Source organism: Gasterosteus aculeatus, chromosome 7 (assembly GCF_964276395.1).
Source record: "Gasterosteus aculeatus chromosome 7, fGasAcu3.hap1.1, whole genome shotgun sequence".
Lineage (NCBI taxonomy): Eukaryota > Metazoa > Chordata > Actinopteri > Perciformes > Gasterosteidae > Gasterosteus > Gasterosteus aculeatus.
In genome coordinates this window covers 18,438,376-18,466,262 of record NC_135694.1, presented here as the reverse complement: position 1 = coordinate 18,466,262, position 27,887 = coordinate 18,438,376, and the positions used below count along the sequence as shown (strand labels likewise).

General features: G+C 49.4%; 2 protein-coding genes across 7 annotated transcripts in view; one reads left to right on the top strand and one right to left on the bottom strand.

Moving 5' to 3' along the window:
- The window catches only part of trpv1 (transient receptor potential cation channel, subfamily V, member 1), a 7,901-nt gene extending 4,388 nt beyond the window's left edge, over positions 1 to 3,513 (top strand). For all 5 annotated transcript variants that reach the window (XM_040180113.2, XM_078106201.1, XM_078106202.1 and 2 more), the window contains 7 exons: positions 34 to 104; positions 539 to 704; positions 790 to 856; positions 949 to 1,283; positions 1,378 to 1,499; positions 2,033 to 2,154; positions 2,236 to 3,513. In XM_040180113.2, the coding sequence (XP_040036047.2) occupies positions 34 to 104; positions 539 to 704; positions 790 to 856; positions 949 to 1,283; positions 1,378 to 1,499; positions 2,033 to 2,154; positions 2,236 to 2,312 (960 nt within the window). In that variant the 3' untranslated portion in view covers positions 2,313 to 3,513. The remainder of the gene's footprint in view (positions 1 to 33; positions 105 to 538; positions 705 to 789; positions 857 to 948; positions 1,284 to 1,377; positions 1,500 to 2,032; positions 2,155 to 2,235) is intronic.
- fam222ba (family with sequence similarity 222 member Ba) lies at positions 3,157 to 27,887 on the bottom strand. Of its 2 annotated transcripts, none has more exons than XM_040180116.2 (3): positions 27,697 to 27,887; positions 11,413 to 11,540; positions 3,157 to 6,785 (listed from the first exon to the last, which is right to left on the bottom strand). In XM_040180116.2, the coding sequence occupies exons 2-3, from the start codon at positions 11,492 to 11,494 to the stop codon at positions 5,074 to 5,076; spliced, it is 1,794 nt and encodes a 597-aa protein (XP_040036050.2). In that variant the 5' UTR covers positions 11,495 to 11,540; positions 27,697 to 27,887; the 3' UTR covers positions 3,157 to 5,073. The 2 variants fall into 2 exon arrangements, with proteins under 2 accessions (XP_040036050.2, XP_077962331.1); XM_078106205.1 differs by lacking the exon at positions 27,697 to 27,887 and adding an exon at positions 26,423 to 26,871.

The following is a 27,887-nucleotide window of genomic DNA, read 5'->3' as shown; positions in this document are numbered from 1 at the left end:
GTGATTAATCAAACATGTTATGTAAATTCCTAGATCTTAGACATGAAGAGGAAACGTCCAAAGCTGCAAACGCTGCTGATTGATGGATATTATGAGTTCCTTTTGTAAGTATGGCTAAATAGTAATTGTTTCTATAAGTATATGCCCATGCTATGTCTGGATTGTCTGTCCCCTTTAGCTGTGAGGGATCCTCTGTCTTTCCGGTGCAGGTTTTGCCTACAAACACATGATCTCCATTTTACAACCATCCATTTTACAAATGACGTGGCCTGTAAAAGCACCTGGCTGCACCAGTGATCATTCAAAGGACGAGTCTGGAGAATAACCACTTTATTATTTAAAATAGTAGCACTAAATGATGGTCGTTCACTTAACTGACCACTTTTAATCACGATATAACTCGGGGGATTTATTGCACAGCTCGGACTGGTGATGTGTAACAGATTTGGATGAACTGGGAGGGATTATTCATGTGCATTGATGGAATGTATAATCACACACCTGTGCAGGTTCACAGGGACTTCTCTGCTGTTAAAAGTTTTGTGCAGGGCGTCCTCTTCCTGATCACAGCTGTGCTGTATCTGTGCGGGAAGAAGCAGTACCTCAGCTTCCTGGTGTTGTGTCTCGCTCTCAGCTGGGTGAACATGCTCTACTTCTCCAGGGGCGACAGACACATGGGCATCTACAGCATCATGATCCAGAAGGTAGTCCACACCGGTCCCACCGCAACACAATTAACATCAAATCGAACGGTTCCCTGAAGCGCGTTGACACTTTCCATCCTCGTAGATGATCCTCAGTGACATCCTGCGCTTCCTCCTCGTCTACATCGTCTTCCTCTTTGGCTTTTCAGCAGGTAGTGTGGCGGCAGCGGCCTCAGTTGGGATCCAACAATGTCACGGCTGGCGGTTGCACTGTACGTAATCGGTTTCCTATGTCTTGTCACAGCGGTGGTCACCTTGCTCATAGAGCCTGAAGTGAAAAACTCAACTCTGAGTCAGCCGTCGAAGGGCCGTATCTTTGGTCCCCTGGATCCTGGTGAGGAGTGTGTCAAACCCTCCTTCACAAGCATCTCCTACACCACGCTGCAGCTCTTCAAGTTCACCATCGGCATGGGCGACATGGAGTTCACCCAGGAACACGAGAACACCGAGGTCTTCTACCTGCTCCTCATCGGCTACATCATTCTCACCTACATCCTGCTGCTCAACATGCTCATCGCCCTCATGAACCGCACCGTGGAGAAGACCACCGAGGAGAGCACCAGCATATGGAAGCTGCAGGTGAGGTCTCCAGCCAGGGCTCTGTCGAGGACGAGGGGAAGGTGTCTTTAGATGGCGGACGTGAGCTGATGGTGAGTGCTGTGACTGTTTTCAGAGGGCTATCACCATCCTGGAAATGGAGAAGAGACTGTCTTGCTGTCTGAGGAGGAGGTTCCGCTGTGGGGTAGAGAAGAACCTCCGCACTGCCCTCGGAGACGACCGTCGCCGATGTTTCAGGTGTGCTTGTTTAAGTTCCCAGAGGCTCTGCCAGAAGCTGCGTGTGAACCAAAAGATAAGGAACCAAAGTAGCCATTGCTGTGTACGAAAATTACACCTTTTTTTTCACACCACTAAAAGTGGATGAATCGTAAATCTCAATCGATTGATCACATAATATCTTCAATTCCATTGCATCAGCCGTGCTAACATTCGAGGCTACGATGGTGCAAACTTTAAACATTATACGATGTACATGTTCATTGAGTAAATGTAAGCATGCTGAATTCTAACTTCAAGAGTAGAGGTACAAGGTTGGTGGGCAAATTATAGTGAAGCAGTCTGCTGTTTGCACCGCGTAGCTGGCAGGTAATTACAGGATACACACATAATAAAGGTTTAGGTTTGAAGATGAAACACTAGATCCAGCTGTGTGAGAGGGATCGATTGACTCGCAGCACACTGTGTTCTTCACTAATTTGCCTTCTCCGGAAGCCAATTGATGCATCACACCGCAGACATTAATTGGAGCATGTGTCCTCTTGTCGTTTCAGAGTGGAGGAAGTCAACTGGAACAAATGGAACATCAACCTGGGCAAAATCAATGAGGACCCCGGCTGCTGGGATCGCGGCGAGCAGCCTGCCTCAGACACCGCGCCGCACAGAGTGAACAGAGGTGCAGAAACATGAACGCAGGCGCAAGCTTACTTAGATCAAAACATGTTTTCATGCCGCGTATTTCCTCATTCATCCACAGGGAGGAGCTGGAGAAGTTGGAGGAGGCTGACAACTCAGTCCACAGAGATGAGCCTTCTGAACACCACAGCGGTCTAAGAGACAACACAGTACCTCGGCCTGGCTGACCCGAGCATCGGGCCATTCAGACCTAAAGACATGGTTCCCTTTACAAAGAAATGGAACTGTCAAATGTTTAAACTGCCTTTGGGACTGGTAGATATTGCAAGTTAGCCTGTTTTTGAATTGACATTTTCCTTGAGGCAATATTTTACTGAGACGAGCACATCTTTGTTGACATAATGGTGTAAAGCATGTGACCTCTCAAAGGCCGGAAGCTGCATTAAGAGCAGTTTAGTTGCAACACATTTAACATTTAATCCAAAAGGCTTCTGCAGATGCCGTTTCTCCCACCACCTGAACAGGATGCGAGGCCGCTGTGCACAAAGTCCACAGCCTGCAGGCACCTCTGACATCGCTCAAAATCCTTCAGGGAGTAATACTGATTACGAAGGTGCTGATCCTGCCCTCCTGCGGAGTGCCCTTTATACAAGTCCCATTTTCATCACAGCCAGACAAGCTAAATCTACTGCAGCCAGATAGTCCTGTGGATTTCACAGCCTGCTTTGTCTACCCTACTTCCCTTTTTCGATTTGGCAGAGGCAGGCTCTGATAAATGGCATGAAAGCGCCGCAATTGGTGCAACAATCGCCACCTTCTGCACTAGCTGTCTGGGTTACAAATTATATGTGGTGTAGGCAGGGCGCTTTGGACCGTTGTAAGGCTGATTATGCAAGACAGCGATCTGTGAATAGTAACCTACCCGAACGGTCAGGCAGCATGAACTCATGCAGAATGAAGGGAGCAGGAGAAAAGAGCACACCTGTGGTCGGCGTCAGGTTAAATCAGTGTTGCAGGTAATCTACACAGGGGCTCAGAACCATTTCAAAGCATAAATTAGAACTTTATTTTATTATTACAATATTACAAAAAGAGTAGCACAACTCTCACGCTCTTGCCCCTTCTCTGTTGTACAGAATGACACAAAAGAAAGGCTCGTGGACCTTCTTCCATTTCACAGCAATAGTACAAGAAACCAAAGGAAACACAAATTAAATAACAAGCAAATCAAGTATTATAAATAGTCACAACTGCAAACTGAAGCTTTGAGAAAAAAAAAAAGAAATGTTACTGTAACTACACATTACTAAAATATATAATTACAAAATATTACTCCTTTTTGCTTTCCATAAGGAACGGCTCTATTCATCAAAACCTCAATAAAATAAACAAAAAAGAATTGCTGTTTCTGCTTACTCACCATCCTTTCATTATTTGGGGTTTTCATTTAAACCATGCTCTTTTTCAAGGGAAGTCCAAGGACCAAACACTTAAGGCTTTTTAAGGGCTGTTAGGGAGTTAGGTGAACAAAACATGGGCGCCAATGTGTTCATTCACACCCGCACTCTCACACACCCGCACGCGCACACACACCCACCCTTAAATCTACCCACTTCAGCAGGCAACACTCACACAATCGTTAACGTTTAAAGTTACGAGTAGGTAAGCCAGTGTACAATAAAATAAACAATGCATTTGCTGTTTCACTTGAAATTTAAAAGTCAGTTTTGTTTACCTTCAAGTGATCTTGCAAGTGATCAATTTGGTCTTCACCTCAGAATCAGTAGCAACTACATATAATTTAAGTTCCTGTGGTCAGGATAAAATCTCTGTTGAGGCTCGTTGTTCCGTTCTGCGTGACGTTAGAAGCACGATCATTTCTTTGAGTTTTTTCCTCGTAACCCACCTGTCCCCTTCAATAACTGCAAAACAAAACATCTCAACATTCAAGTAATACATTTGTGATGGTTACAAAAAACGATGGTTACATCGGAAACAAACACAAAATGGCACATCTTCATAACAATGTGTCCTCGTTAACACGACTTTGGCCATTTTAAAGTATGACAGTTGATCTTTCAAGACCTATTCTGCGCCTATCATTTCACTAGCTTTTTTGCCAAACCTTGACAGAGACGGGTTTTTTTCTTCTTTTAAAACACCTGAATTAATTGCAGCATTTTCAGCAGGACAAAGCATCGCCTTTACAACCTACTTGCTCCCTGCTGGATCATGACTATGTACAAAACAACCTGATTACATGCTTCCTTAACTGACAGAGGAATCAATCTTGAATAGTCCTATGATACAAATAAATAATTACATTTCAATGGAACAAATGTGTACATGTGCATACCGCAGGTTTTTCTAACTGTACTCTGTAGTCTCCACTATCTGGTGGCTTTGCGCCGTAATAAGATTATTTTTCTTTTCTGTGGGTTAAAACCTGCAGTTACTATGAGGTTGGAGAGTTTCCACCAATAAGAAAATCCCACAACTAGTCTGAGCCAAATGTTCCTGACATGACCCTGTAAAAAAAACAAAAAAAAAAACATCCAGCACTAGATGTTGTTTTTGGGATTTGTTTTTCCTTACATGCATAAGAAAAGATTATGGATGGATCTGCAGCAGGAATAACACAGGATCCGTTCTGATCCAGTCCCACAGAGAGAGGAGGGAATGACACAGTACAGATGTGTTTACACACGCACATTAACAAATTCCCTAAAGTGCCAGATCAACGCACTAATTTAAAAAAGAGAAAAAAGGGTAGCAATTGATCACTTGCAAGATTTATAAAAAAAACAACCACAAAAAAACTACCGCTCTTTATTAAATATATTAATTGACCCTCTTCAACATTAGGTGTTTTGTTTACGTTATCCATTTAGTTGTATTTCTGTGTTTCCTTAAGACTAAACAAACGGGTTTTGAGAACTCGTGTAGACAAGGCCATAGCTTATCTGTACCCTGGGTGCTGGGTGAGAGCGGTTCTGCCGTCCCCCACCTCTGCACCGACCCTGCTCAGAGGAGGCCTGTGCATCTTGCTCACCAACCCTATATTCTGATCGCGGAAGTAGGGAGTCTGGAAGTCCCCAGCAAAGTAATCCGCCGTTTGCATCAGATTACTCTGGGCCGAGGAGGACGAGGTGGATGAGCTCGATCCTAGCCTGTAATGGGGGGCCACAGGGGGCCCGCAGTCTAGTGTGGTGCACCCCCCTGGGCCCGCACCGTGGAATGGCATGGGTATGTCCTGAGACCCGGAGCTGTCACTGTTGGGTGTGGGTAGGATGCTGTTGTTCCAAAAGTGGGACTGGAAGTAGTGGCCATTGCCGTAGTGGGCCATGGGGCCGGGCATGCAGTTGTTGACAGGAGGGGAGGGGGTGGGCCTCTCTACGGGAGGTTTCAGTGTGTAAGGCTGACCCACACACACCTCTGCAGGGTAGCCCATGCCCTTAAAATGGAAGGCGTGGTCCCTGGAAGGCTGCATGCAGAGATGGCTCCCACCGTTCTGAATGAGGGGTAAGTGACCCAACTGGTGCTGATTCCAAGAGCGCATCTTCTGCTGCTGTGTGTTATGTTGCTGCTGCTGCTGATCCTGTTGTTGATGCAGATGCTGCTGCAGGTGGTGGTGGTGGTGCTGCTGCTTGAGATCTGTGTGGTTGGAAGGCAAGTGGGTCATAATAGCCACGCCGTGTGGCGGGTGGGCTCCCACAGAGGCGGCGGCATTCTCTTGAGCACCGATGATGCAGTTGGCCGGGGGAAAGCCAGAGGTGGCGGGGTTGCTGTGCATGGACACCCTGGAGCAGGCGCTGATGAGCATGTTGCGACCGATCGGGTTCGGGTTGGCGATCTGGCCCTCGCACATGGAGTTGGCTCCCACGCCATGGGCCCGGGCTTGGCAGAACTGGTTGATCTGATGCACAATGGTGCTCAGGTCAGCCTGGCGGCCCTGGTGCAGCCCGGCGACCATGGAGAGTGGAATGGTTGAGGTAGAGACGGTAACATTAGGCGGTGCGTCGCCATCTGGCAGCTTTCTGCTCCCCTGCAGGCCGGGTGGTGGCTGCTGCTGCTGCTGGAGGTGCTGCTGCTGAAGCATGACGGTAGGGGGCCCCTGTGGGAGACCAAGGGCCGGGATCTGAGACAGAGTCTGGAGTCTGGGTGGACCCTGAGGGTGCTGGGCCACGTGGGCAGGGTGTCTGAGGCTCTGGGTGTGACCCTGTTGTTGCTGGAGGGGCATCTGTAGAGTCTGAGGTGGGTCCTGCGGCGGAAGGGGTGCGCTCTGCTGGAGCCGGGGCAGAGCCGGGTGATGGTTTAAAGTGCTGGTCGAGGCCACATGGTAAGGTCTGCTAGAGGGGTTCATGATGACGTCGGAGTGCAGGCAAGCCCGGCTGCCGTCAAAATCTTTTAGGATGCCTTTGACTGTGGGCACCTTGATGATGGCGAGGAGGCCCGTCTTGGCAGTGGCCTGAGCGGAAGGGTACGGGCTGTAGCGCTGCCCCGACGTATCCAGCCCGTTGACCGTGCGGCGCACGTGGTTCCGCTGGGGGACCTTGACGCTGTTGGGGAAAATCTTGATGGTGAGGGGATTGTTGGCAACCTTCTTAGCAAAGGCATCCAATTCTGCAGGGGTTGGAAACGGAGCGGATCTCATCCTTTGCGTGGTGTCCCCTGGGGTGGTGGACAGGACACAGCAGAGACAGAAAGAAAAAGGAGAGGGGAATGGGGAGAGGGAGGAGGGACACAGAAAGAGACAACTTAATCCAGGTGAAAGTGTATAGATCGGTTATAACTTGAGCAGCTGAGAGCACAGTGCTCATATTCCATACCTCGCTGTTTTTCTCCTAAAACCCTCACAGCTACCGTCTCATGAGGCCAAAGAGAGAGAGATCCAATCTCATTCTCAGCTGAATTATTGCGGTCGAAACATTTCCCAGTTTAAGATCCAATCTGGTGGTGGTGGAGGTCAGTGGCTTTCAGTGGCCTTAATTGACGCAGCATACGTGCAAACAATTCAGTAGGCATCTCAAGGGGAAGGGGGGAAAGAACGGGGCTGCGTTGTTTGCTCCTGACTCACAGACTAAACAAAGAATATAAGAAGCAGTGACGGTCCCCTGCGTCTGCTTTAAAAAGATCGTCGCAGTGAGCGGAGCTCCGTGACAGCAGACAAGTAATCAGACGGAGCGGCTCGTCTCTGATCTGCAGGAGCACCTCCCAGGCCTCAGCTCGTTCGTTACACCTGCGAAGGGCCGGGGCCAAATTTAACCCACGTGACAATGTGAATACAATTTTGTGACTGTGCAAGCGCGGTTTCATTTTTTTTTTATAGCCTTGTTTAAAGATGCACGACAGGAATAGTTCAACGTGTCGGCTAATGATCGCACCTTTCCATTAAACGCAATATGCTCAGCGCCACTTCCTTCACGCAGACAATGAAAGTCAGTGATAATAAAGAAGGACGGGCTCCTCTCCCGGCTTAATTCGGTCTCCACCTCGGCCCCCGCCAGTCTGACCTACTTACATCACAGCTTTTGGACTGATGGAGATGAGAGGGGCTGATTCGTAACAGTGCTTCATTTCATTTTCTACCGAGGACCATGTCACCATTACAGCACACAGGCCCCTTCCCCTTTCTCGCTCAATGGCTGGCAGAGGTCCGCGGGTTCGATGCGCCCGTGGCTGTTCCGCTCACGCTGCCGGCAGGCATGCTGGACTTCAGGGACGAGGCACAGAGCTGAACAGCGAGCTCTCACACGCCGGCGCCGAGAGCCGTGCCAACTTGGCTAATTAATTCCCGCTTCATTTGTGAACTGGAAACAATGGGCGGCGACGTGAGGGGCCCCAATCGAACACAGGGGTCCACTGTGACCGAGTGCTAAGCCTGCTAAAAGCAGTGGTTCGGGGCTAATGCCTGCCGCTAAATAAATGACTGGGTAAGCAAGCGCAGATAAATGAACGCTTTGACACGAAGCTAATGAGGTTGGAGATCACCTGTCAAGCTAATAAATTCAATCTCGGGTCAATGTAACAGAAGGTTGGAAGAAAGCCGTCAGCTCACGCAATGAATAAAACATCTTGTGTCATAATTTCCTGGCAAATAGATTCCTCTTCAAACCAGGTGTAACGTGATCTCTGTGTCCACTGTTATCAGAGGAGCATGGACGGAGGGAGGGGGGGGGGTAAAGGGTGAAGTCGGGGTAAATGATGAAGGCTCATCAAAAACTGCTACAGACAGAAACTTTTTGCTTCTCTGGGGTCGGATGTGTTCCTATGATCTAAATAATTGATTCAAAATAATATAACAAACAATGCAATTTAACACCTGAAATGAACGGCACATAAATATAAATGTTATAGTTTCATATCTGGGGTATTTAGACAACGTTGGAAATGTAGCAATGTAGAAAAACATCTGCGGCGAGCGTGTGGCTGTAGTTTGCCACAGGCACTTGTGTAATGAGTTTTATACTCAAGTGTGAGACTCCGGCAAGTAGCAAAGAAAGCAATGTCAATGTCTGGAAACTGACCAATCCATTAAATTGAAAAAGGGATTATACATTGTTAACAAAGCTTAGGCAGGAATTTTGAGATAAAAAAAAAGCAAATCAGAATGACGGGTTTAGCAGAAAGAAATGTGTAGTAAAATTGGTAAATGCTGTTTAGTTTCCCCCAAACAGTGGATAAAATATTGCTGTTTAAAGCTCCTGGCAGCTGTTGATCGTGTGTTCTAGTGAGCAAGCGTAGCTCATTAGCATTTCAACCCTAACCTGAAACCTGGATTAGTTGAACAGCTTAAAAGTATCAAGGGAGGGTTAATGAGGATATGAGTGAAGTTTGTAGGCGGCTGCGAGCATCTCGTCTCTCAGATCTCCAACGGAGCATGTTCTCAAGGAGGGAACGGGGGAAAGAGGCCAGTCTGGCCGAGCGCTAATTACCCCGCTGCCAGCTAGCTGGCTGCAACACTAGTGCAAAGTCAGCAGGCAATAATTAGGGTGTCTTTTATTCAAACTACTGTTTTTATTGAACGCGGTTTAAGCAGCAGGAGGACCGGGGCTCGCGCTGTTGCAAATTGCAATTTTCACACAAGAGCAGGAAATTAGGTCTGATGCTTCGGCATTAAATTAGACATGCGCTTTGGCTTCCCACATAAAACCCACCTCCTTATCACTTTTAACAGACATTTGAACAGAGCCTCCCACGCTGATAACGTGAACCCCCCCCCCCCATAAAAAACGTGATAAAGGGGAGGAAGAAAAAAAATGGCGGCTTGTGATCTCGGTGGCGATGGAGAATAAGCCAAAGTGGCCCAGCTGCGCTCGCCGTTTGTTCTGCCCGGGAGAGGCAAAGACGAGGGCCACTTTGCGGCGTTCGAGTCATCCGGCCCGGAGCATGAGCCCTTTTCTTTGTGACCCACAACCGTCTAATCTGCTCCTCGGACGTCCTTTACGTTTCCGAGCCATCCTCTGTAAACAGCCAATACCCGGTGATAAGTAGAGCGGCTGCTCTGCCCTCTGACGGCGACCCCGCAAGCTCGTAACCTTAAATGACTGTGACTCACCTGCGGGAGAAGAGGCCGGCCATCTGGGGCTCTCGGTGCGCACAGAGGGAGGGGAAAGTGGCAGGGACGTCAGTCCGTAACCTATGCGCCAGCATCAGAGTAGCTAAAAGCATGGAGCTCGAGGGCAAATTAACGGGAACACAAACTAGAGTTAATCATGAGCCACCTGAGCCTTTTTTCTGTGGGAACCCGTCAGAGTATTAAAATCAAGATTTCAAGTGACAACTAGTCCATGATTTTATCTAAAAGCATCCGGGCACACCTCCCATGGGGTTGAGCTGTCAAATTCTCCGCCACGCTGGGTAAAGGACGGGGCTCTGCAGAGACAAGGAGTCCACTGGACGGGACGGCACGGGGGGTGAGGGTTACCTGATGGCTGAGGCCCAACTCTGGACAGGAACAGGAAACTCAAAGAACAAACTGTAGACCTCCATACGGGGTTCTGAGGCTGGAAGCTATGGAGCCCACGTGAGCTTCTAAAGATTGTTTTATTCTTCTTTTATTTTATTCTTCTTTTATTTTTTAATTCTATGGCACTTTGATAATAAATGACTTGGCCTGAAATGAGAAGCAGCTCCACCGCTTTTGATGTAACACCATGTCTGTTAATAGTACTTTGAAGAGCGGATGAAAAGGAAAAGCGTTATAAAAGAATGACGAGGAGAAGGGAAAAAACATTTTTGATAGAAATTACACTTCTAGGACGGTGCGTGCTGCGGGAAGCGCACTCCATCACCAAAATGGATTACGGCGTTGGGCAGGAAAACGAATTGATCTCGAGTGGGGCCTTCGTGCGCCGACGTGTCACGCAAAGGGAGAGCAGAGACACGGTGCAGCTGATGGGGTCACAAGGCTGCTTCGGTGAGGCAACAGACGCTGGCACTTAGCAGACTCCCTCACACGCACTGATCTCCTGGGGGTTGGCTGATTACTGTGATTCTGAAATTACAGTCTTGATGAGCTGGAGCATCTTACACAAAAAAAAAAAAAAGCTGCTGCAGAAATGGGTCAAACCGGCGCTGCGTTGTCACTCTTAGATAAACAGGCAGGACGAAGACGAGATGAGATAAATCTGACCAGCTGGATGGGATTCAGTTGTTGTTCGGGGAGTGATTGACTTTTGGGTTTAGGTAAAAAGATTGAGAGAAACCCATGACTACGCGACGTGACCGCTTTTCAAAAGTGATCAATAATTAGGAAACTGTCACTGACTGTGACCATTTCTATCGGTGTGTCTGTCGTGGATAAATCTCAAGAGCCGGTTAGCAGTTGGTCCTCAACACTGTAGAGTCTCGATTTGTCAGCAGCAGAGTTGTGAAATTCATAACACATTGAACGAACTGGGCCAGCTCCGACTAGTCTGCCGTTAAACCGGAGCAGCAGATTGCTCCTTAAATTCACTCATTACGAGATCATCGGGGCAAAACCACTCAGCCGCAATCTGTCTGACAGCCTGACAGAGATCGACTCCTCCTGATGGCGAGAAAGCATCCGAGATGGTTGAATCTTACACGTGACGCTGGCGATTGGACGCGCGCAGACAGACACACACACACACACGGGCCGCACTCTCGTGGCTGACAGATCTTGAGGGGCGGCGGGGGAGGAAATGGGGCACAAAAAAACCCCAGCAGGCCCGGGTTGGCACGGACATCCGGCGCTGGGCAGCAGCTCGGCTTGTGTGGGATGGTGATGGTAGTTCATGCTTTGCGCGTATGTATGTACGTGTAAGATACTTACATTTCTGATGTCCAGTGTTCATCTGCGTGTGGGGGAGAAGCTGGATGGGGAGGTCACCTGGCCGTGGCAGACAGGCCAGCATTTCACACAGACACTAATGCAACATGGGACACGCACTTCTCCTCACACTGCAGAGAGAGAAAGGGGAAGGGGGAGGCAGAGAGGGGGAGAGAGGTCAGCAGTCAGACATAACCGCGAGGCAGCACATGGTGCGTGGCGATACAGCGGCTGGCTCCGCACTAATAGAACTCTCTGGTTGATCCCCGGAGGCAGAGGGCTGACGGAGACGTGGTTACCTTTCAATTAGAAACCCGATTCACACCTTGAGCACCAGGTAAGGTGACATTTGATGCCAATAACAACTTCAATTAAACATCAAACAGCTGAGGTAAAACGAGCGGAGAGCGCCCGAGGGGCATGCAGCTTTAAATGGACCCTTCCCCTCGCCCTGCGTGTTAGTCAGCCAGCTGCACCCTGCTGCCTGCGCCTTACCGCCGTACCCCGGCGAAGGAAATGAAGGACTCATGTGCGCTGAAAACACACTCGAGAGACCTGGCGCTAACAAGTCAGCGAGTCTCTGATTGATTCTGAAGTCCTCTAGACTTCAAAGATGCCTTTATTTTGACGACATTAAACAACTGAGCCGGCTCCGAAAGATGCCCGCCACTTTCTGCAATAACCTGATGCAATAGAGGGGGGAACAAACGTTGGCCGCGCTGCACTTGGCTTACCGCTGTATTCAAAAGAGGGCAGATGCTGGCTTAATCAGCGCCGAAGAACAGTCGGGGAGCGAATTAAGTCGACAGAGTCCGCGCCCTCCCCTTTCGCTGCGTGGCATCAGAGGAGGGCGGCGAGTGTGCACAGACAAACAGCGGCTGTGAGAGAGGCAATTACCCACAAAACAACCTTGGCGTGCCTGTCTGCCGCAGGGTGATGGCTTAAAAGTGTCTCCCCCCGCAGGGGTAAGAGACAAGTGGAGGAAGGAGTGACAAAGCGGGGGAGAGAGAGAGAGAGAGTAGGTGGAAGGGGAGCGAGACGGGTGCTGGGGTGGTGGCAGGGGGGCTGAACTTCCTTTAAAAAAAGCAGGAGCTCAAAAAGGTCACGATGACAGCTCATTTAAATCCTCCCAGCAAGAGGGGAGGAAAAAAAAAAAAGGCTTAATGAAGCTGCCGGCTCTACACAGATACCTACGAGCGTTGCACCTTAGGGTGCTGCTGGGCGGCAGGAAGGGTAGAGGGGAAGGAAGGGAGGGAGGGGGGTGGGAGGCTGTGGTCTTCAGAGGGGATTCGTGGGAGTTTTGTGGCGTTGATGCTACGTCACTCTCTTTCTGATTTACAGCCTGGACCAGCATATGGCAGCTTTCCTGCCCTCCATCCAGCGCTTCACTGTGCGTTAGCTTGGATTGGCACGATATCTTATTCTTTTCCATAGTTTATTTTTTGTTGTTTGTTTTTTCAGGTACACAGCGCCTTGATGTGAGCAGGCAGGACTTCCAGGGCTCGCATCACCGTGCCAAGATTTCACACATCTCTTTGACAACAGGCAGGTTCAGGGAGGATATAAACTAAATATCAAATGATGGCAGGAGACTGCAATGAGCGGGTGGGAAGGAGGGTGGAGGGGGTCGGGGCTGCACGCACGCACGCACGCACGCACACACACCATAAGCTGTCAGTGCATTTGTTATAAAAGCACACAAAAAAAAGAAAACAGCCACCCGCCCGCCCCCTTCCTGCATCCCCCACAGCGCCCCTGAATGTCAGAAAGCTGTGCAGTGGGGAGTGCAGCGGAGAAAGGTCAGCCTATGGTAATGCCCCAAGCTGACAATCTGCTTTACAGAGGAGAGCAGGGGGAGACGGAACCCAGCAGACAGAGCCGACGTCTACCGACTGGCCCATCAGCACCACGGCGGCTTCAAATATACATCAGACGGCAAACCGCGGCACTTTCTACAAAAAGGCACCTGCCCCCACAGAGGCTTTTCCCAGTCTGTATCAGCAGCGGGATGACTACAACTGATGGACTGTCGCGCCCAGACGGGCACAGAGGCCCTAAACGCCACATGACTGCCTCGGCCGCTGGCTGGTCCTGATGTCCCGCTGTCCATGCAGGGGAGCGGGTCAACACTAGTCTGGACAGAGGCCGTCTCTCCTGTCGTCCACACATCCAGGCAAACAGGTGTCCTCCCGGATTGGCCTAACTGCCTTTATGCTGGGGAGACTCCCGAACCGCCTCCGCCCCCCCTCGCTGTCCTTCCGGAAACAGGGGTGCGCCTGTGGAGGCCGAGCCGAGCCAGCCCTGGCAGGCCTGTGGAGCAGGGATTGGGCTTGATGGAGTTTAGCCAGGCGTCTCACACTATCAGCCCTGTGCAGACAGACACTGCGGGGTTCTCACAGTATTAGTGGGGGAGCCCGTGACTCGACAAGTCTACACCAGCTACTCATAGAATCGGAATTAAAGTGTGCGAATAACTGTGTGGCTTTCATTAGACGCATAAAGACGAGCAGACAAAAAGGAGGACTTGAGCAAGTGATACGCACGGCTTGTGTCACGTGTCAAATTGCTCACATAAAGGCTGACCTATATTTACTTTTCGTTCCTCAGAGGGGAAGGATAAAAAGAAAGCCATCAGAAAGTTAAAAAAAAAGGCGCAAGCTAGACGGGAGCCCATTTAGGAAATTGGACCTGCTGATTGTTTTTATGTCCAATCTTTTGATCAATAACCTTATCATCAACTAGGATCTGCATTTGTAGGCAATTTGGGAATTGCATCAGGCTAATTACGTAGGAAGTCATCTATTAAAATACCCACCAGCAGTAGAAGGCAGGAAAAAATGCGAGGATTGTGCACCAAAAATAAGCTCATTAAGACACACAAGCAATGTCAGAGCAGACAATAAACAAAGAAAAAGCACTTAATAAACAGTGAGAAAAAGGTGAGAAAGTACATTCAGTAACTAGTGGAATATTAACAGCATTTCTACAGCAATTAAAAGCAAAGGCAATTAGGAGAGCCAAGTCACCATGTTGTACATTGCGTGTGCTAACGGCTGAAGGAGAGTGGAGGAAAAAGCAGGCTGCTGTTATTCTAATTGCATGTTTACCCGCAGGTTATGGGTCTGAAATAGAGCCAAGAAAAAAAATGTTGCAGTAGAAAAATTCAATGCAACATCACTGTGCCTATTCTCTCAGGGACAGAGGGAGCGAAATTACTTTTCTTAGCGAGCAGAGTCTCTGAATAGGAGGTAAAGAAAGAAATAAAGAAAGAAAGAGCAGGAAATAGAGAATAGCTTTTTGCCCTTGAATACCAAGCCGGAGCACTCTGTCAAAAGAGCGCGGGGAGGGAGAAAGCGCATGTTAGGTAGAAATGATACATCAGTGTGGCCTTCATTACCCCGTCAGGTCCACAAACAACGGCCCGACAAAGGGATTCCTGCCGCTAGCAGGACGCGTGTTGGGCTCCACGGCCTCTCACAACGGATCCTGATGACTCCAGCACATCCCGAGGCGCTCAGGACGGGTCGTTTGCTTTTTCAGTCAGCAGAGACCCCCCAACCCCTCCTCCCCCCTTCCCACCCCAAATCAACCCGAGCTGTTATCTGACCCCAAAGGAGAGAGGGCGAGAGAGTTTCCATGTTGCCATCCATGGGGTGTCAGGCATAAAACTGTCAAAAAAGCTGCAGCAGTGTACGAGAGGAGAGGGGAAGACAGCTACTTGAAACTACTCCTCTTTCGGGACTGGAGGGGCGAGGGGTGCGGCGGTGTTGAGAAAGAAAAAAACTGTGAGTCAGTATGAATGCTCAATAAATAACTGGTGATGGAGTGACAGTTCCCCCGAAGGTGAGCTGGTGGATGTGGAGCGGAGAGAGACGACGTACCCCTGGAATAATGCAGTCCACAGCTTCGCCGGCTAAATCTTTGCACAGGCGTGAGATGTGGAAAAGTTGGGTTCCACGGTGAGAACCCGGGCTCTCAGAGCCGCTCTGCACTCTGGGAGCGAGAAGAGGAAGCAAACCGCGAGGCCTCTTCTCATCAGAGCGAACCTGATTGGCCTGATTGGCCTGATTGGCGCGGGGGAGACGGCAGCAACGTGTCATTGGAGCCATCGGAAAACGGGAGGTAAGCGGTCACGCCGAGCCGGTCAGACGGAAAGCGCAGTGGCCGCGCTGCATGCGTGCGTGCCGAGGGCCCCCGGCTGTGCCGTTTGACGGACATGTTTACACCTGAAACAAAATCCAATGTGGATGGCCTGCCAAAAAAAGAGGGGATCCAGAGTGAAGGGGGGCAGCCTTGTTATTTATCTGCTGCATATCTATCCAGAGTGCAGCCAGAAGCTCTCAGGCATGACACGCCTTAAACCACTTGAGGGAGAGGGGGGGGGGGACTTGACGTGGAGTAAAGGCAAAGATCCCGCTCCCGAAATTTGGATTGGATTTATACACGCTCTTAATACATCACAGTAATTAATGATCAATACTTTAAATAACCCGGATTAATTGGAGGCCGGGCCTGCTCTTAGTCAGCATTGAAATTTAAATAATTGGATGAGGTCGACGTTAACACAGTGAGGCATCGCCATCCCTCGCCAGCTTGCACGCACCGGACGAGAACAGCAGAGAAAACACCATGAAAGAGACGCTTATCCTCTGGAGAAACTTCAGCCTTGTGGTAAACATCAGATCACTCAACTCAGAGACCACCCTCATACATATGAGAGCAACCCTGCTCCCTTTCATCTGCTGCGTGTTGCCAACACACCTGTGTTATCTCCACATATCCCCATATCGCACCAGACAAGTCACATGCTGCCCTGTCAGATGTCAGACTACAGGGCTTGGACTAGGACGGCAAGATTAAAACAACACAGACATACAGGTATTAGACATTGATCTACTGCCTGTGTGTGTGTGTGTGTGTGTGTTGCAGTGATATAAATCCTCAAATTGCTTGGGAGCATAGTTGTGAAACGGGCAGGATGAAGAAACCTAAACATGAGAAGGTCTAACGCAGGAGCGCCCAGACAACCAAGTCATGGTTCTCTTACCCCCCCCTCCGTTGTCCCGTTCGGGTCCACCCCACCCTCTCCAGGCTGTTCGGCCGAAGATCAGTGATAACGACTAGTAGCGGTAAACAAGTGGAACAAACGGGCCTTCAGTCCGACACATGGCTTATACCCTTGCTGTTAATTCCTGTCAGGTCTGAAATAGATATGACAGGACTGGATATGACTTCTGAGCATGTCGTAACTATCTGACTGCAAGTCAGCCAGTTAGAGGGAAATAACTCAATGTGCCGAGAGCTAAAGCACGGCAGCATTATTCCAGCTGGCGGGAAAAAGGGGAAATGAAGATGGAGTGGTTTGATTTCATTTGTTAGCAGGTGCATCCATTTTGTGTTCCTCCCCACACCCACCTCGCCTCTCGCAGTTAAAGCGCTTATCCGAAATTGGACACCCCAGTGACAAATTGAGCCTGCGATTAAAGGGAGAAAGAGGAAAGCTTTGTTAAGTGCTGCTGATTGGGATCCCAGGCCACCCTTGCACATCAGAGGTGTGCATGTGCATGAATTGTGTGCGTGTGTGTGTGTGTGTGTGTGTGTGCTTGGAACAGAGCCAGGAGCAGAGCTGACACCACCACCTCCTCTTCCCCCATTTCCCCCTCTCTCCAGGTGTTCCCACGGCTTACATTTCTGCTCTGAGTACTCGGCAAACAAAAACCAAATCAATGCAGCTGTTCCCCAATCTTCTCACACACAGTCACACACACACACACACACACACACACACACGCATATCTATATATGCATAGTGCATGCACAGGACATTACATAGGCAAACCTACATGCACACCAGTGACTTTCCCCTGCGGGAATAGTGACCTCTAGCATTTCAATGTTTCCTTATTGACATGTAGACTGTGTTTAACGGAGAGAGAAGTTAAGCCTCTGTTTATTTGTCCCACCCGGGCCCATATTATTGACCCAGCATTAACCAGCCCTGGCCTGTTTGCAAGCGCAGCTCGGCTGATTTAAGAGCGGGGTCAGAGCGGCTCAGCTAGGCATATCTGTGCGAGCGCCAACTCCCACAAATCATCCTAAAGGGGCTTAACGCACAAAAACAGCCTCCAGTGTTACACAGGCCTGCTGTGAGAGATTTATCCACTTTGCCATTATACTAACTGGCCTCTCTCCCGTATGAGCCGCATATACTAATGCACACAAGGACACACACACACACACATGCACATAAAGAAAACACCCTAATTAAACTCATGCCTGTTCCAGCTCTGCAGGAGGACACACTCAAACAATGCAACCTTTTGTCATTACGCATTAAAAGCATAATCTTGTTTACCATTAGTCTGTATGTATTTACTGCTGACACGCTGCTCACGTGCGGTCGGTTTAAGCACATTAATGTTGTAAATGTAGCTTGGGACAGAATAAAAATGGGAGCAGTGTCTACATTCTAAAGTTACCATTAATTTGATGCGCTCAGGAGCTGTAACATTGAATAATTATGCGGTCATTAATAAGAATGGATTTTAACTGTGTCATTCCATGTGCAGTTAAATTTGTAATCACTTGTAATTGCTGCGGTGGCAGGATTTTCTTCAAATCGAACACAGATCTTATTAATGCAGGCAGCAGAAAAGGAAAAATGCAGGTCTGGTCTGCTGCAGCCCCACAAGTCAAAAGCAAGTGGCTACATGCCGATAGCAAACCCTGCTGCGTACAGATAAAAGCCAATCCGTCCGCATCCTGTAGCTATGCTAAGGTTGGTAAGGTCAGCCGCCCGCACGGCAGCTCTGACATTCATTCTGGCCTCCAGCGAGACCAAACAAGTCCCCCTCGCACCTACAGACCAGCCGAGGAATGAAAGACGGCCTTTTTTCCCCCCACAGAGACAGGCTTGTATGAGGTGGGCTCCTCTCGCCCTTTGTGACACCCCAGACGTTTGTGGTCTCTCCTTCTATGGCCTGCGTGTATGTGAGAGCCTCTCTGCCCCCCCAGTTCTTCCCCCAGCAGACACTGGCTCAGGCCACCGGGCAGCCAGCTGGTGAGCCAGGCAAACAGGGTCCCGGCATGGCAAACATCTCACGTCTGTGTCTGCGAGGGAACATCTGGCCCTCCCAGGCTCGCAGGACTCGTCTGTCGGTCTGTCAGCACAAGTAGGTGCGTGTAGTTTTTTACTACTACACAGGTACTGGAATTAATATCCAAAAAGCAAACGAGCTAAATGTCACGGAATGATTTCTGATAAATATGAGTGAAATAGTTCAATGTTTTGCCCAAATAGGTAACTGTGTCTGCATTTTCCTCAGGCCTGTCCCGGCGAGATAGAGTGGTGAGAGTAATGGAGTTAGCGGAGATGATAAAACTCCTATTCCTATTGCTTACTTTCTCTTGCTGTCTTGCATCATGCCCGCTCTTCTCAGATCTCCCGAGGCCATCTGATGATTCAAGACTGATGAGGCATGCTCACAGGTCTGTGCCATTGAGCACAGCATTAATGCACCCAGAAGCAAATTTTTTTGCCATCGACCCCCGTTCGCCGCAATAACTGACGGAGCCATCAATCAGGACCAAGATAGCGGACGCCAGACACGGGCTGATGAAGTAGGGGACTTTGGAGCTAATGACAAATGGATCCCTCAGATATGGTCAACGAATACGATGACAGTCCGCCGAGAACACTTGACCTTTTGCAAAAATTCCAGAGCAACTTTCTGCCAACACCCCGCGAAGCAAGATGGAGAATATGCAAACGGCTGTGGAGCGAGTGTGTTTTTTTTGAGCTTGTGGGTCCAGCTGAAAGTCTCAGAGCTGCTCCTGATCGCCACGGCCCTCCTCTGTTTTCACACCAAAGCTCCGGGGGTGACCTTCAGGAGGCCTGCTAGTCGTGGTAATTGGGGTCTCTACGGAGCACAGCAATCACACTGCACTGGAGGGGGGAGCGTGAGAGAGATAGCAGGGTCTCTGTTGTCTGTTTGGTGGGGGAAAAAAACAGGTGGAACTTTAGAATACAGAAATAAACTTGGGCTGCACGCAGGTTTAAGAAGAGTCCTTTGTAAGATGGCTGACCGACAACAGACCCGGAGATATTCTGCCCCATCAAAAAGCCAGCTAATCCTCACAGTGGAGGAGTCACTGAAATATGAAATGTTTCTGAATACATTTGAGATAAGAAAAAGGCAATGAAATCACCATGAATTACTGTCAGAATATAGCGACAGTTTGAGCAAATATGATGCTGGGAAGATTTAAAGATAGGCTTGCCAGAAACTATAAAGGAGAGAAAAAAACTGTAAATACTAATAAAAGTAAATAATGGAACAAATAAAAGTAAAAATACAGTAGCCACTATAAAACAAAACCTTAAAAATGACTATGAACTACTCATTTAAACCACTAAAAAAAAAGATGGTGGTATTTAGAAAAAGAGATGGGGAACGTATGTTGCATATCGCTCACCAACACGCCGTCACAGCAGGGGCCACTTCCCATCAGTGATCAGCCCTCCATGAAAGGGAAAGAACATGTACAGGAAGCCATCCTGTAAAAACAATATACTGAGAGCCCCAATGTCGGGAAAGCTGGAGGAGTTTTAAAAAAATGCATTTAAAGGGCAAAAGACACTCTTCATGGGAATTTAAGGACATACAGTGAACCACGTAACCGTTTTAAAGTGGTTTTGCCATAGATCGAGTAAATTAGACTGAGCGAGGATGGCCATGAATGGAAAAGTCTGCATTTAATTTGCTAATCCATCACTCCAATTGTACTGTGTAACAAAAAGGAGAGTAGAGTGGTGGGGCATTCAGAGGCAACGGAGCATGTTGAGTGGTGCGTGTGTGGTTCTCCATGGAGCCAGTGAGGCCGTGGCCCTTGGCCCTAAAAGCCCGGCCGGCTCCCGGGAGAATGGGCTCTGATGAGCTCAGCGCAGGCAAGACTAATCCCCCCCCAGGTCCAAAGAATTGTTTAACTATGTCCGACTGATTAACCCAAACCCCAAAATTGCACTCGCAATCTATTTGTCCAATCAAGTCTCCAGCACTCATCACGCTGCACTGTGTGGGTGGCGAGGGAGACAAAAAAAAGGGGGTCGCAAAGCAATCCATTTGGAGGGCGCATACAGAAGTCAAAAGGACAGGGTTCTTTTTTTTTTTGTTCCACTTGCAATTCTCCAAATGCATAAAGCAAATGGGTCCCAGCAAACCAGCTGTTGGTAACATTCAAAGGTCAGAGGACTATTGCCTTGAGAGATTTCAAGTAGAAAGTCAGCCTTTGTGTGCTAGCATGCCGCACTGACTAGCGACATTTAGTTTTTTTTGTGCCAGCTCCTTGTGGAAAAAGGGAAATGTAAAGGCACTGTCCCCTGTATGGAAAAGAGGCTGCAGGGAAGATTAACCCCGCTTCCTTTTATAGCCTCCGACAAAAGGTTAAATCACACATTAAACCGCTTCAAACGTCTCCTTGTAATTAGATCAAGAATATTGCTCCCTCTCTCCTTCGACTTGCAGACTGCAGCTGATCAAAGCCTAATGATGGTGTCAGTGCAGTGCCGGCTGGTTAAATCTCCCAATCTGTCAGGTCTGCCAGGCCCCGCTAAGCGCAGCACAGGACGGGAGCACAATCGTGGCCCAAACGAGCCGCAGCTCTCACACTGAAAATCTGCTGAAAGATGATATTTGTGCGGCGAGCGCAGAGCCGGAGAAATGCAGGAGACACGTGTGTGTGTGTTTCTTACCCCGGTAACAGTGAAACCCACCGCCGGTACATTTCCATGCCAGTAGTAGATATAAACACCACCTGGTCCCTTGATGGGGGTTCAAGGGGCTACTGGCTATTAATTAACAAAAAGCCGACATGCCGCTCAAGCAATCCCTCGCTATGACGCTTCCCCGTCACAGCGGCAAGACTCTTTACAAACCAGCACCTTTGAGTAGGCCGCGCTCCTTCCTCTGCCTCGACCACTTTCTGCAGATGTTCCACTACTTGGTGGGGATATTTTCTGGCTGGTGCCAAACGCCTATGCAGTAAAATGATACAAAATTGACATTTTCCTTCTCTGATTCAACGCTCCTGTTGTAAACAATGCTTTTTTTTAATGCAAGCACTTCGCACATAATAGTCAATTTCAACCTTTTGCCGCCGTGCTCGGCAGTGGCAAACAAAAGGGGGAAATGGCAGGAGATGTGCCAATCATTTACTCGTGAAAGATGTCCGACAAAAGAGGCCCTCTAAGCCTGACAGCTTTTCCTCTTTCACGTCGGTCCTCCGGCAAAGGGGGCCCCCAGACAACAGACCCCTGCGAATGGCCTGACCCCAATCTTAACCCCATACAGGTGGCACGGCGCGAACACAAGATGCAGGAGTGCCATTGACGGGACGCAGGAAGAAAACTTTGTTCTCAGCCAAAGAGGTCATTAATACAGGCACAAAGACGCCTCAAAGCCAGTAAAGTGCATTCTAACGGGCTGAACAGCAACCCCCTTGAACACATTTATGGCTAAAGACTTGCTCTCAGTGTAGACTAAAAGCATCTGGTCATGGGGGTTTGAGAGTCCCGGTGTAGGATGTGGACAGCTACGCTGTATTATATCCCTGAAGGCTGCTAATCTTTAAGTGGCAGTAGAAATGTAACGGTTGTGGGTCAAAGCTTTAATTAATGAAAACTTTAAAACCTCTTAGTGTTGGAAAAGAAAAAATAAACTAAAAAAAAAAAGGTATGCTCCTCCTAGAATGGATAACCTCCATAATAACAATCCTGTTAAGATAACCCGCACACAAACAGCCACGTCAGGTGTGGTCCCTCTGGCTCAGGAGAATAACGTGACTCCTGGTCGATTGAGAGTTGAACTATGAACCCCCCCCCCGCCGCCCACAAAGCTACAACTGCATCTCTGCACATTCCAGGAAACGCAGGCAGCGTCAGACAGCAAACAGTCCGGAGAGGAGGAGGCATGCGCGACAAGGGCCACGCCGATGTTTACCGTCTCGCTAAGTGCATTTCATCCCCGCCGCTTTCACAGCACCGGCGGTATTTCAGCACGCAGCTCTGCTGATGCCACAGGTCTGTGTGCAGAGGGCTCACTCACAGGCTGCAGAGACCGTTTGGACATCGTAGGTGTCAGACACGAGGCCCGTCTGGAATAACGATTCAGTTCAGCTGCAACAAAACAGCCCCCCCCCCCGGTTCCTCAACAGCGGAGGCTCGATTCAAAAGAAAAAAACAGAAACTGACTTGACCGTTGTGTGGCGTGTAACTATTATAAAATCCAACAGGAATTTCTGCCCGGTTTGACTTGCTGCGTTGCTATCAGGGAGAAAGGTCGGCGTTTGCCTCAAACAGGCACTGAATGACATGCCAGAGATTAGCCTGTGAAGGTCACAGTCTCCGCCAAACCTTTCAGCTGCTTTTCACAACACAACCCTGGGCCCTTTGGAACAACAGGAAGAATGTCATCTGGTTACTTTTCAAGGCACGGCGAAACCATTCAGCGCGGCCAACAATGGTCGCAAACAGGGCCAGGGGGGGGTTAAGAGGTTATGAAAGGGCCCCATTCTATGCGCGGCTCGATCTTCAGTGCGCCGCAACGCACGCGGAGAGAAAACACGCCTACGCGGCGAGGACCCGAGGAGTGATGCGGGCGGTGATGAGCCGAGGGCCGGTCGCAGCAAAGTGCGGCATGTAGACCGCTCGCCTCGGCCGCTCTGCCCAGCAGAGCTCTTGACAAAGCAAAGCCTCCGAGCATCACACGCCTCGCCGGGGCTTCACACTCACTGCCTCGTAACTCTGGAGAATATAACCGTCAATACCCAGAGGTCCTCATTTCTTTTCTAACTGCCATTTTTAAACGACATTACATTTAGCATTAACACTTTTAGCCAAAGAAACTTGCAATAAGTGGACTTCAACCATCAGGATCCAAAAATAAGTAGATAATAAATACTTACAAATGCACTACTTGCACTGCATTGTGATTGAAGAGAGAGAATATGAGGGAACGATGCTTGTAATGAGCCGCAAATGATGAAATGCACCTATGTAACACAATTCAAAATGTGGGTAATCAAAAGAAGCATTCCTCTAAAACGCACTACACCCTGTGTTTGATGACTCGGGATTAACAAAAAATGATCGGATTATTCAGGTTTTAAAGCATGTTCCGAAATAGACACCCAAAGACTACAGCGGAAGCCCAAATGCATCACCAAAATATTAAAAATAAAGCCCAATTAGCCAACAGCATTTTACATCTTCTCCCTCTATAATCCTCCGGTGGTTCAGTCTCACCTAACGTCTGCGCCAACTGAGCCGTCTCTCCCTCCGTCCCTCCGCTTGAGATTCCCAACAGCTTCACAGGCGCCTTGTTGTGGCATTCTCTCTGACCCCGCACGCCGCCAGCGGCTAATGATGCGGTTGGCATAGACGTAGGAAAACTGCGGCAATGAACGGTGGACATACTAATGGCACCTATTAGGATTACTCAGGGGTGATACGGGACTCGCCTGGCAACCCTCTTATTTTACAGGGTTGGTAGTGAGGATGCAGAGTGTCAGCGATCCGACTGAGGCGGCCTTATCTCGTGCCATAAACAGATAGCAGTCCCTGGCCTGCTCGGCTGCTGTTCCTGTGAGATGGAGGCAGATAAACAACCCTGTCGTCTCAGACAGACGCCTTGCCAGACCGGCTTCTTCCTGCTGCCGCGACTGCCAGTTTTGCCTCGAATGTCCCCGCGAGGCTTAGATCTCTTCCCCGATTGCCCTCAAGCTAAAAGACACAACATTTCTCAGACATTCAACATTTTCTCATCTCGTCGGGTTGCAGCACTCCCTGGCTTGGCTTTTCCTGACTACACAAACTACCCAGCGGGAGCAGGGTTTTTTTTTTTGGTCCTACGTGGAGCTGCCGGTTAACATGCAAATCCATGCAAAAAGATGAAGGTACACCAAAATATAACAAACAAAGATACAGAGCGCATCTTCCAAAAGGGTTGGTCGTCTGTCGTCACCCCATAAATCAATCCCTCGGGAACTAAACTAAATACAAGCTGCAGCTGAGCGGCAGCCTGAGCCCGCCGGGTCGGTGCCTCGTCCTCAGACGCATCCAGAGGTTGCCCCGTGATGTCACAGACACCTGATCTGCGTATGAACGAGTCACGTGACTTTCCCACAAAGCCTAGGCAACGTCTGTCTGGAAACAGACTCGTATAGCGCTGGGTGACCTCAAAGAGCGCCCCCCCCCCCCCCCCCCCTCCATGCGGTGGGTGGCTGAGCACGGGCTGACAGCTGACCTGGCGGCAGCTGGACTGAAAGGTGGAGCCTGCTTGCAGATTATTGTTACTTGGGAAATCTCTGACCTGCTGCCTGGGACAGGGGGTAGGGGGGGTCAGCATTATTTAGCAAATTGACGGGGAACACCTGCAGGAGATTTATATTACACGGACCCGGGCTGAAAAATGAAAAGGAAGAGCGTACTGGCACACATTTCGAATTCAAGTGTTTCTGAAATGCAACATCAAATGGCTGGCTTTGAATAAACCAAATCGAGCATCAGCCGAGCGGCTCATTGCATTGCAGGAAACCCTCTGCATCAAAGGATACGCTGGTTAGTCCAAGCGCTCCACGCTCAACAATCACAGAAACACGGCCGTCACCAATCAACGCATTCTAATGAGCTCCCTGCGAATCCCAACAAGAGCTGAAGCATACAAATCTGTTATTCAGTGTCTCAAGTCTCGGGCCAAACAGAGCAGAGCTTTGATGGCGTGCTCCTAGCTGCTGTGGGCTAGTCCGACGCGGGGACCGGACCGTTTGGCGGCCGGGCGGAGAGCCTCCTGCAGCGCTGAACGTCTGGGATTCAAAGCAAGGTGCTCGGGGTGATGGCTTTGGCTTCATGAACGCCATCATCACTCGCTTATATCTGCTTTGCCTCTTGCTTGCATGAAGAAAGTTAGAGTGAGATTAGTATCTAGAGAGCCGTGTGGGTGTGCCAACTACACTCACACCAAACTACTCACTACTCGGCTTTAAAGCGGCCACCCAGGTGCCCTAAACGCGCAGGTGTGGGTGTGATTCTCTTTCTGCGGAGGTTTAACCTCGTCTACATCTGTAGACTGAGGAGCTACAGCAGCCGAGATGCTACGCACGTATTTTAGAGGAAATTACTCTCCTCTGCCCACAATGTAATCAATAAGTACCAATACATTTGTCCGGCGGGTGGGCTGACAAAAAAACAAAAACTAGGCAACTTGCTTTGTTGTCAGTTGGCCCTCAGCAGGGACTGAGGGATGGCTGTGACAGGTGTGAGAGTCAGCACAAACCAAGCAGGAAGACGGGGGGAGACACTTTGAAAAGCACATGCAGAGATTTAATCAACACAGCCATTCAAGTGGCATTTCAATTTCCTCCAATGCTGACCAGCATGACAAGAACAAAGGAAACCAGGTGCTCGTCTGCCGTGTTAATAAGTAAGAGGCGACGCACGAAATCATGGGAGTCCAAGTCAAACTTTTACTTCCACGCTGGAAACGGCTGCCGCAAGCCTCCGCATCGCCGTAGCTCAGTAACTTCGGAGCATTTTACTGTCATGCTTCCAGGTATGTGTCATCGCCGTCATTAGAGGCGACCTGCGTTTTAACAGATGGGGAGAGGCCTGGCAGTCATTTGTTTTTAAGACCTAATTAATCTTCAGCGGGATGGGAAAGATAGCACCCCGATGCAAAAAGGGATCCTTCTACCCGATAATTGCAGGCAGTCTCGGGCCGAGTTTCCCAGACAACAGGGTCTGAAATTTAATTATCTGCTCTTTGGGAAAGAGAGCTACAATGCAAAACTGCACTTTTGGGCAAGTAGTGTCACAGAACACTGAGCACAACCTCCCTGCTGCCACTAACGAGACACCAACGGACTCATCGAACTTTAAACAAATAAAATAAAATGCTCATGTAAATGCAGACATCATTTTTTTACGATCTCTTGACATGTCACAGTCTTATCCTCTTACCATGTGCAGAGTAAACCCAATCACTTCCATAGTCCAGTCAATCGCAGGAGTGTTGCTTTACTGCGTTTTGGGGGGTTTACATTTTTTATTGAAAAAAAAAAAAATCATATCCGTCAAGCTCCATGACATTATGGACCCACTACGAACAATGAAGCCGGACTCGGAGCAGCTCAAGACAACACAGGCGGTGGCAACATGAACATTCCGCCGTGTGCACATCAGGCGCTGGTTTGGTTTGGGGGGCGGGGGTGTGGGGGGACATCGATAGGATCCCATTAGTTAAGTGTGCCCTTAGGTTACCTAGAAATTTGATCAGAGCTAGACCCGCTCCTCCCAGACACGAACCATTAGACGTTATGGCAACAACAACTAAAACGAAAGAACGAAAAAGGAGCTGCTCTCCTCGCGCGAAGCTACCACCTCCTGCACGCCTCCTCCACCGCCTCCCCTCGGCGGACGGGGTTGTGCGGCAGCATCAGGATGAGCACTGGGTGACGTCAACCTTTTGTTTGTCACCTTTAACACTCGCCGTCGCGAGGTCTCCTCCGGCGTTACGTGGAGACGTGCTGTTCACGCGGGGGACGGCGCGAGCGAGGAGCGTGCACAACATCTGGATCACGAGGGAGGACGACATGAGGGTGCGTGCGTGTCCTAATGGAGACCATGGGACACCACCAGTGGGAGACAACATGCCGGACGGCTATAGCGTACTTTACAAAGCAGGAGATAAAGCACACGTCCAACTTCGTAACCGCGGAAAAAAGGAACTTATTGTTTCTCTCGAAACAATCGGCTCCATGTCTATGAGAATCAGTGAGGAGAATATATCAGGGGGATGATTTGGCAGGCCAATTGAGCTCTGCATCACCCTCACGGGTTGTTATCGCATGCAACAAAAAGAAAACTAGCAAGAAAGCTCAACTACACATTCAGTTTCATTCAGTTAACACCAGCTCGTAGCAAGATTTTAAAAGGCTCCTTCGGTGCCTGAATAACATTTGTTTGGCTCATAAAAGACAGTTGGAGCCGCCAGGGCTTACAGTGAGCAAGGGGGCACTACCGGGGGGCAGTTCCGCGGATATACCCCTGCGTGGTGCCAGTCGGGTAGTGTGCCAGCTGACTGCCCGGGCTCCTGGCTAGCTAACCTAGCCAGGACGTACACAGTCCCATTGTTGCCTTCTCCGGCGTTCCTAATATTTATGCCACGATTCAAGAGGATGCCACGCGGTGTCAGGCAGCGGCCGTGTTATCAAGATACAACTCAAGATACTTACTCTCCGTTTAACTCTGCGAAAGCCATCGTTTAGTACGTCGCCATGGTTAAAACGGACCGATTTTCTCCCGTTGCCTGCGCCGCCGAATCACTGCTGCTGCTGCTGTCTGCGGCAGCAACTTCCGGCGCATGCGCAGCAACGTGGGGGCGTGCCAGACTCTGGTGACGCGCTGCGCATGACGGCCGGGAGGT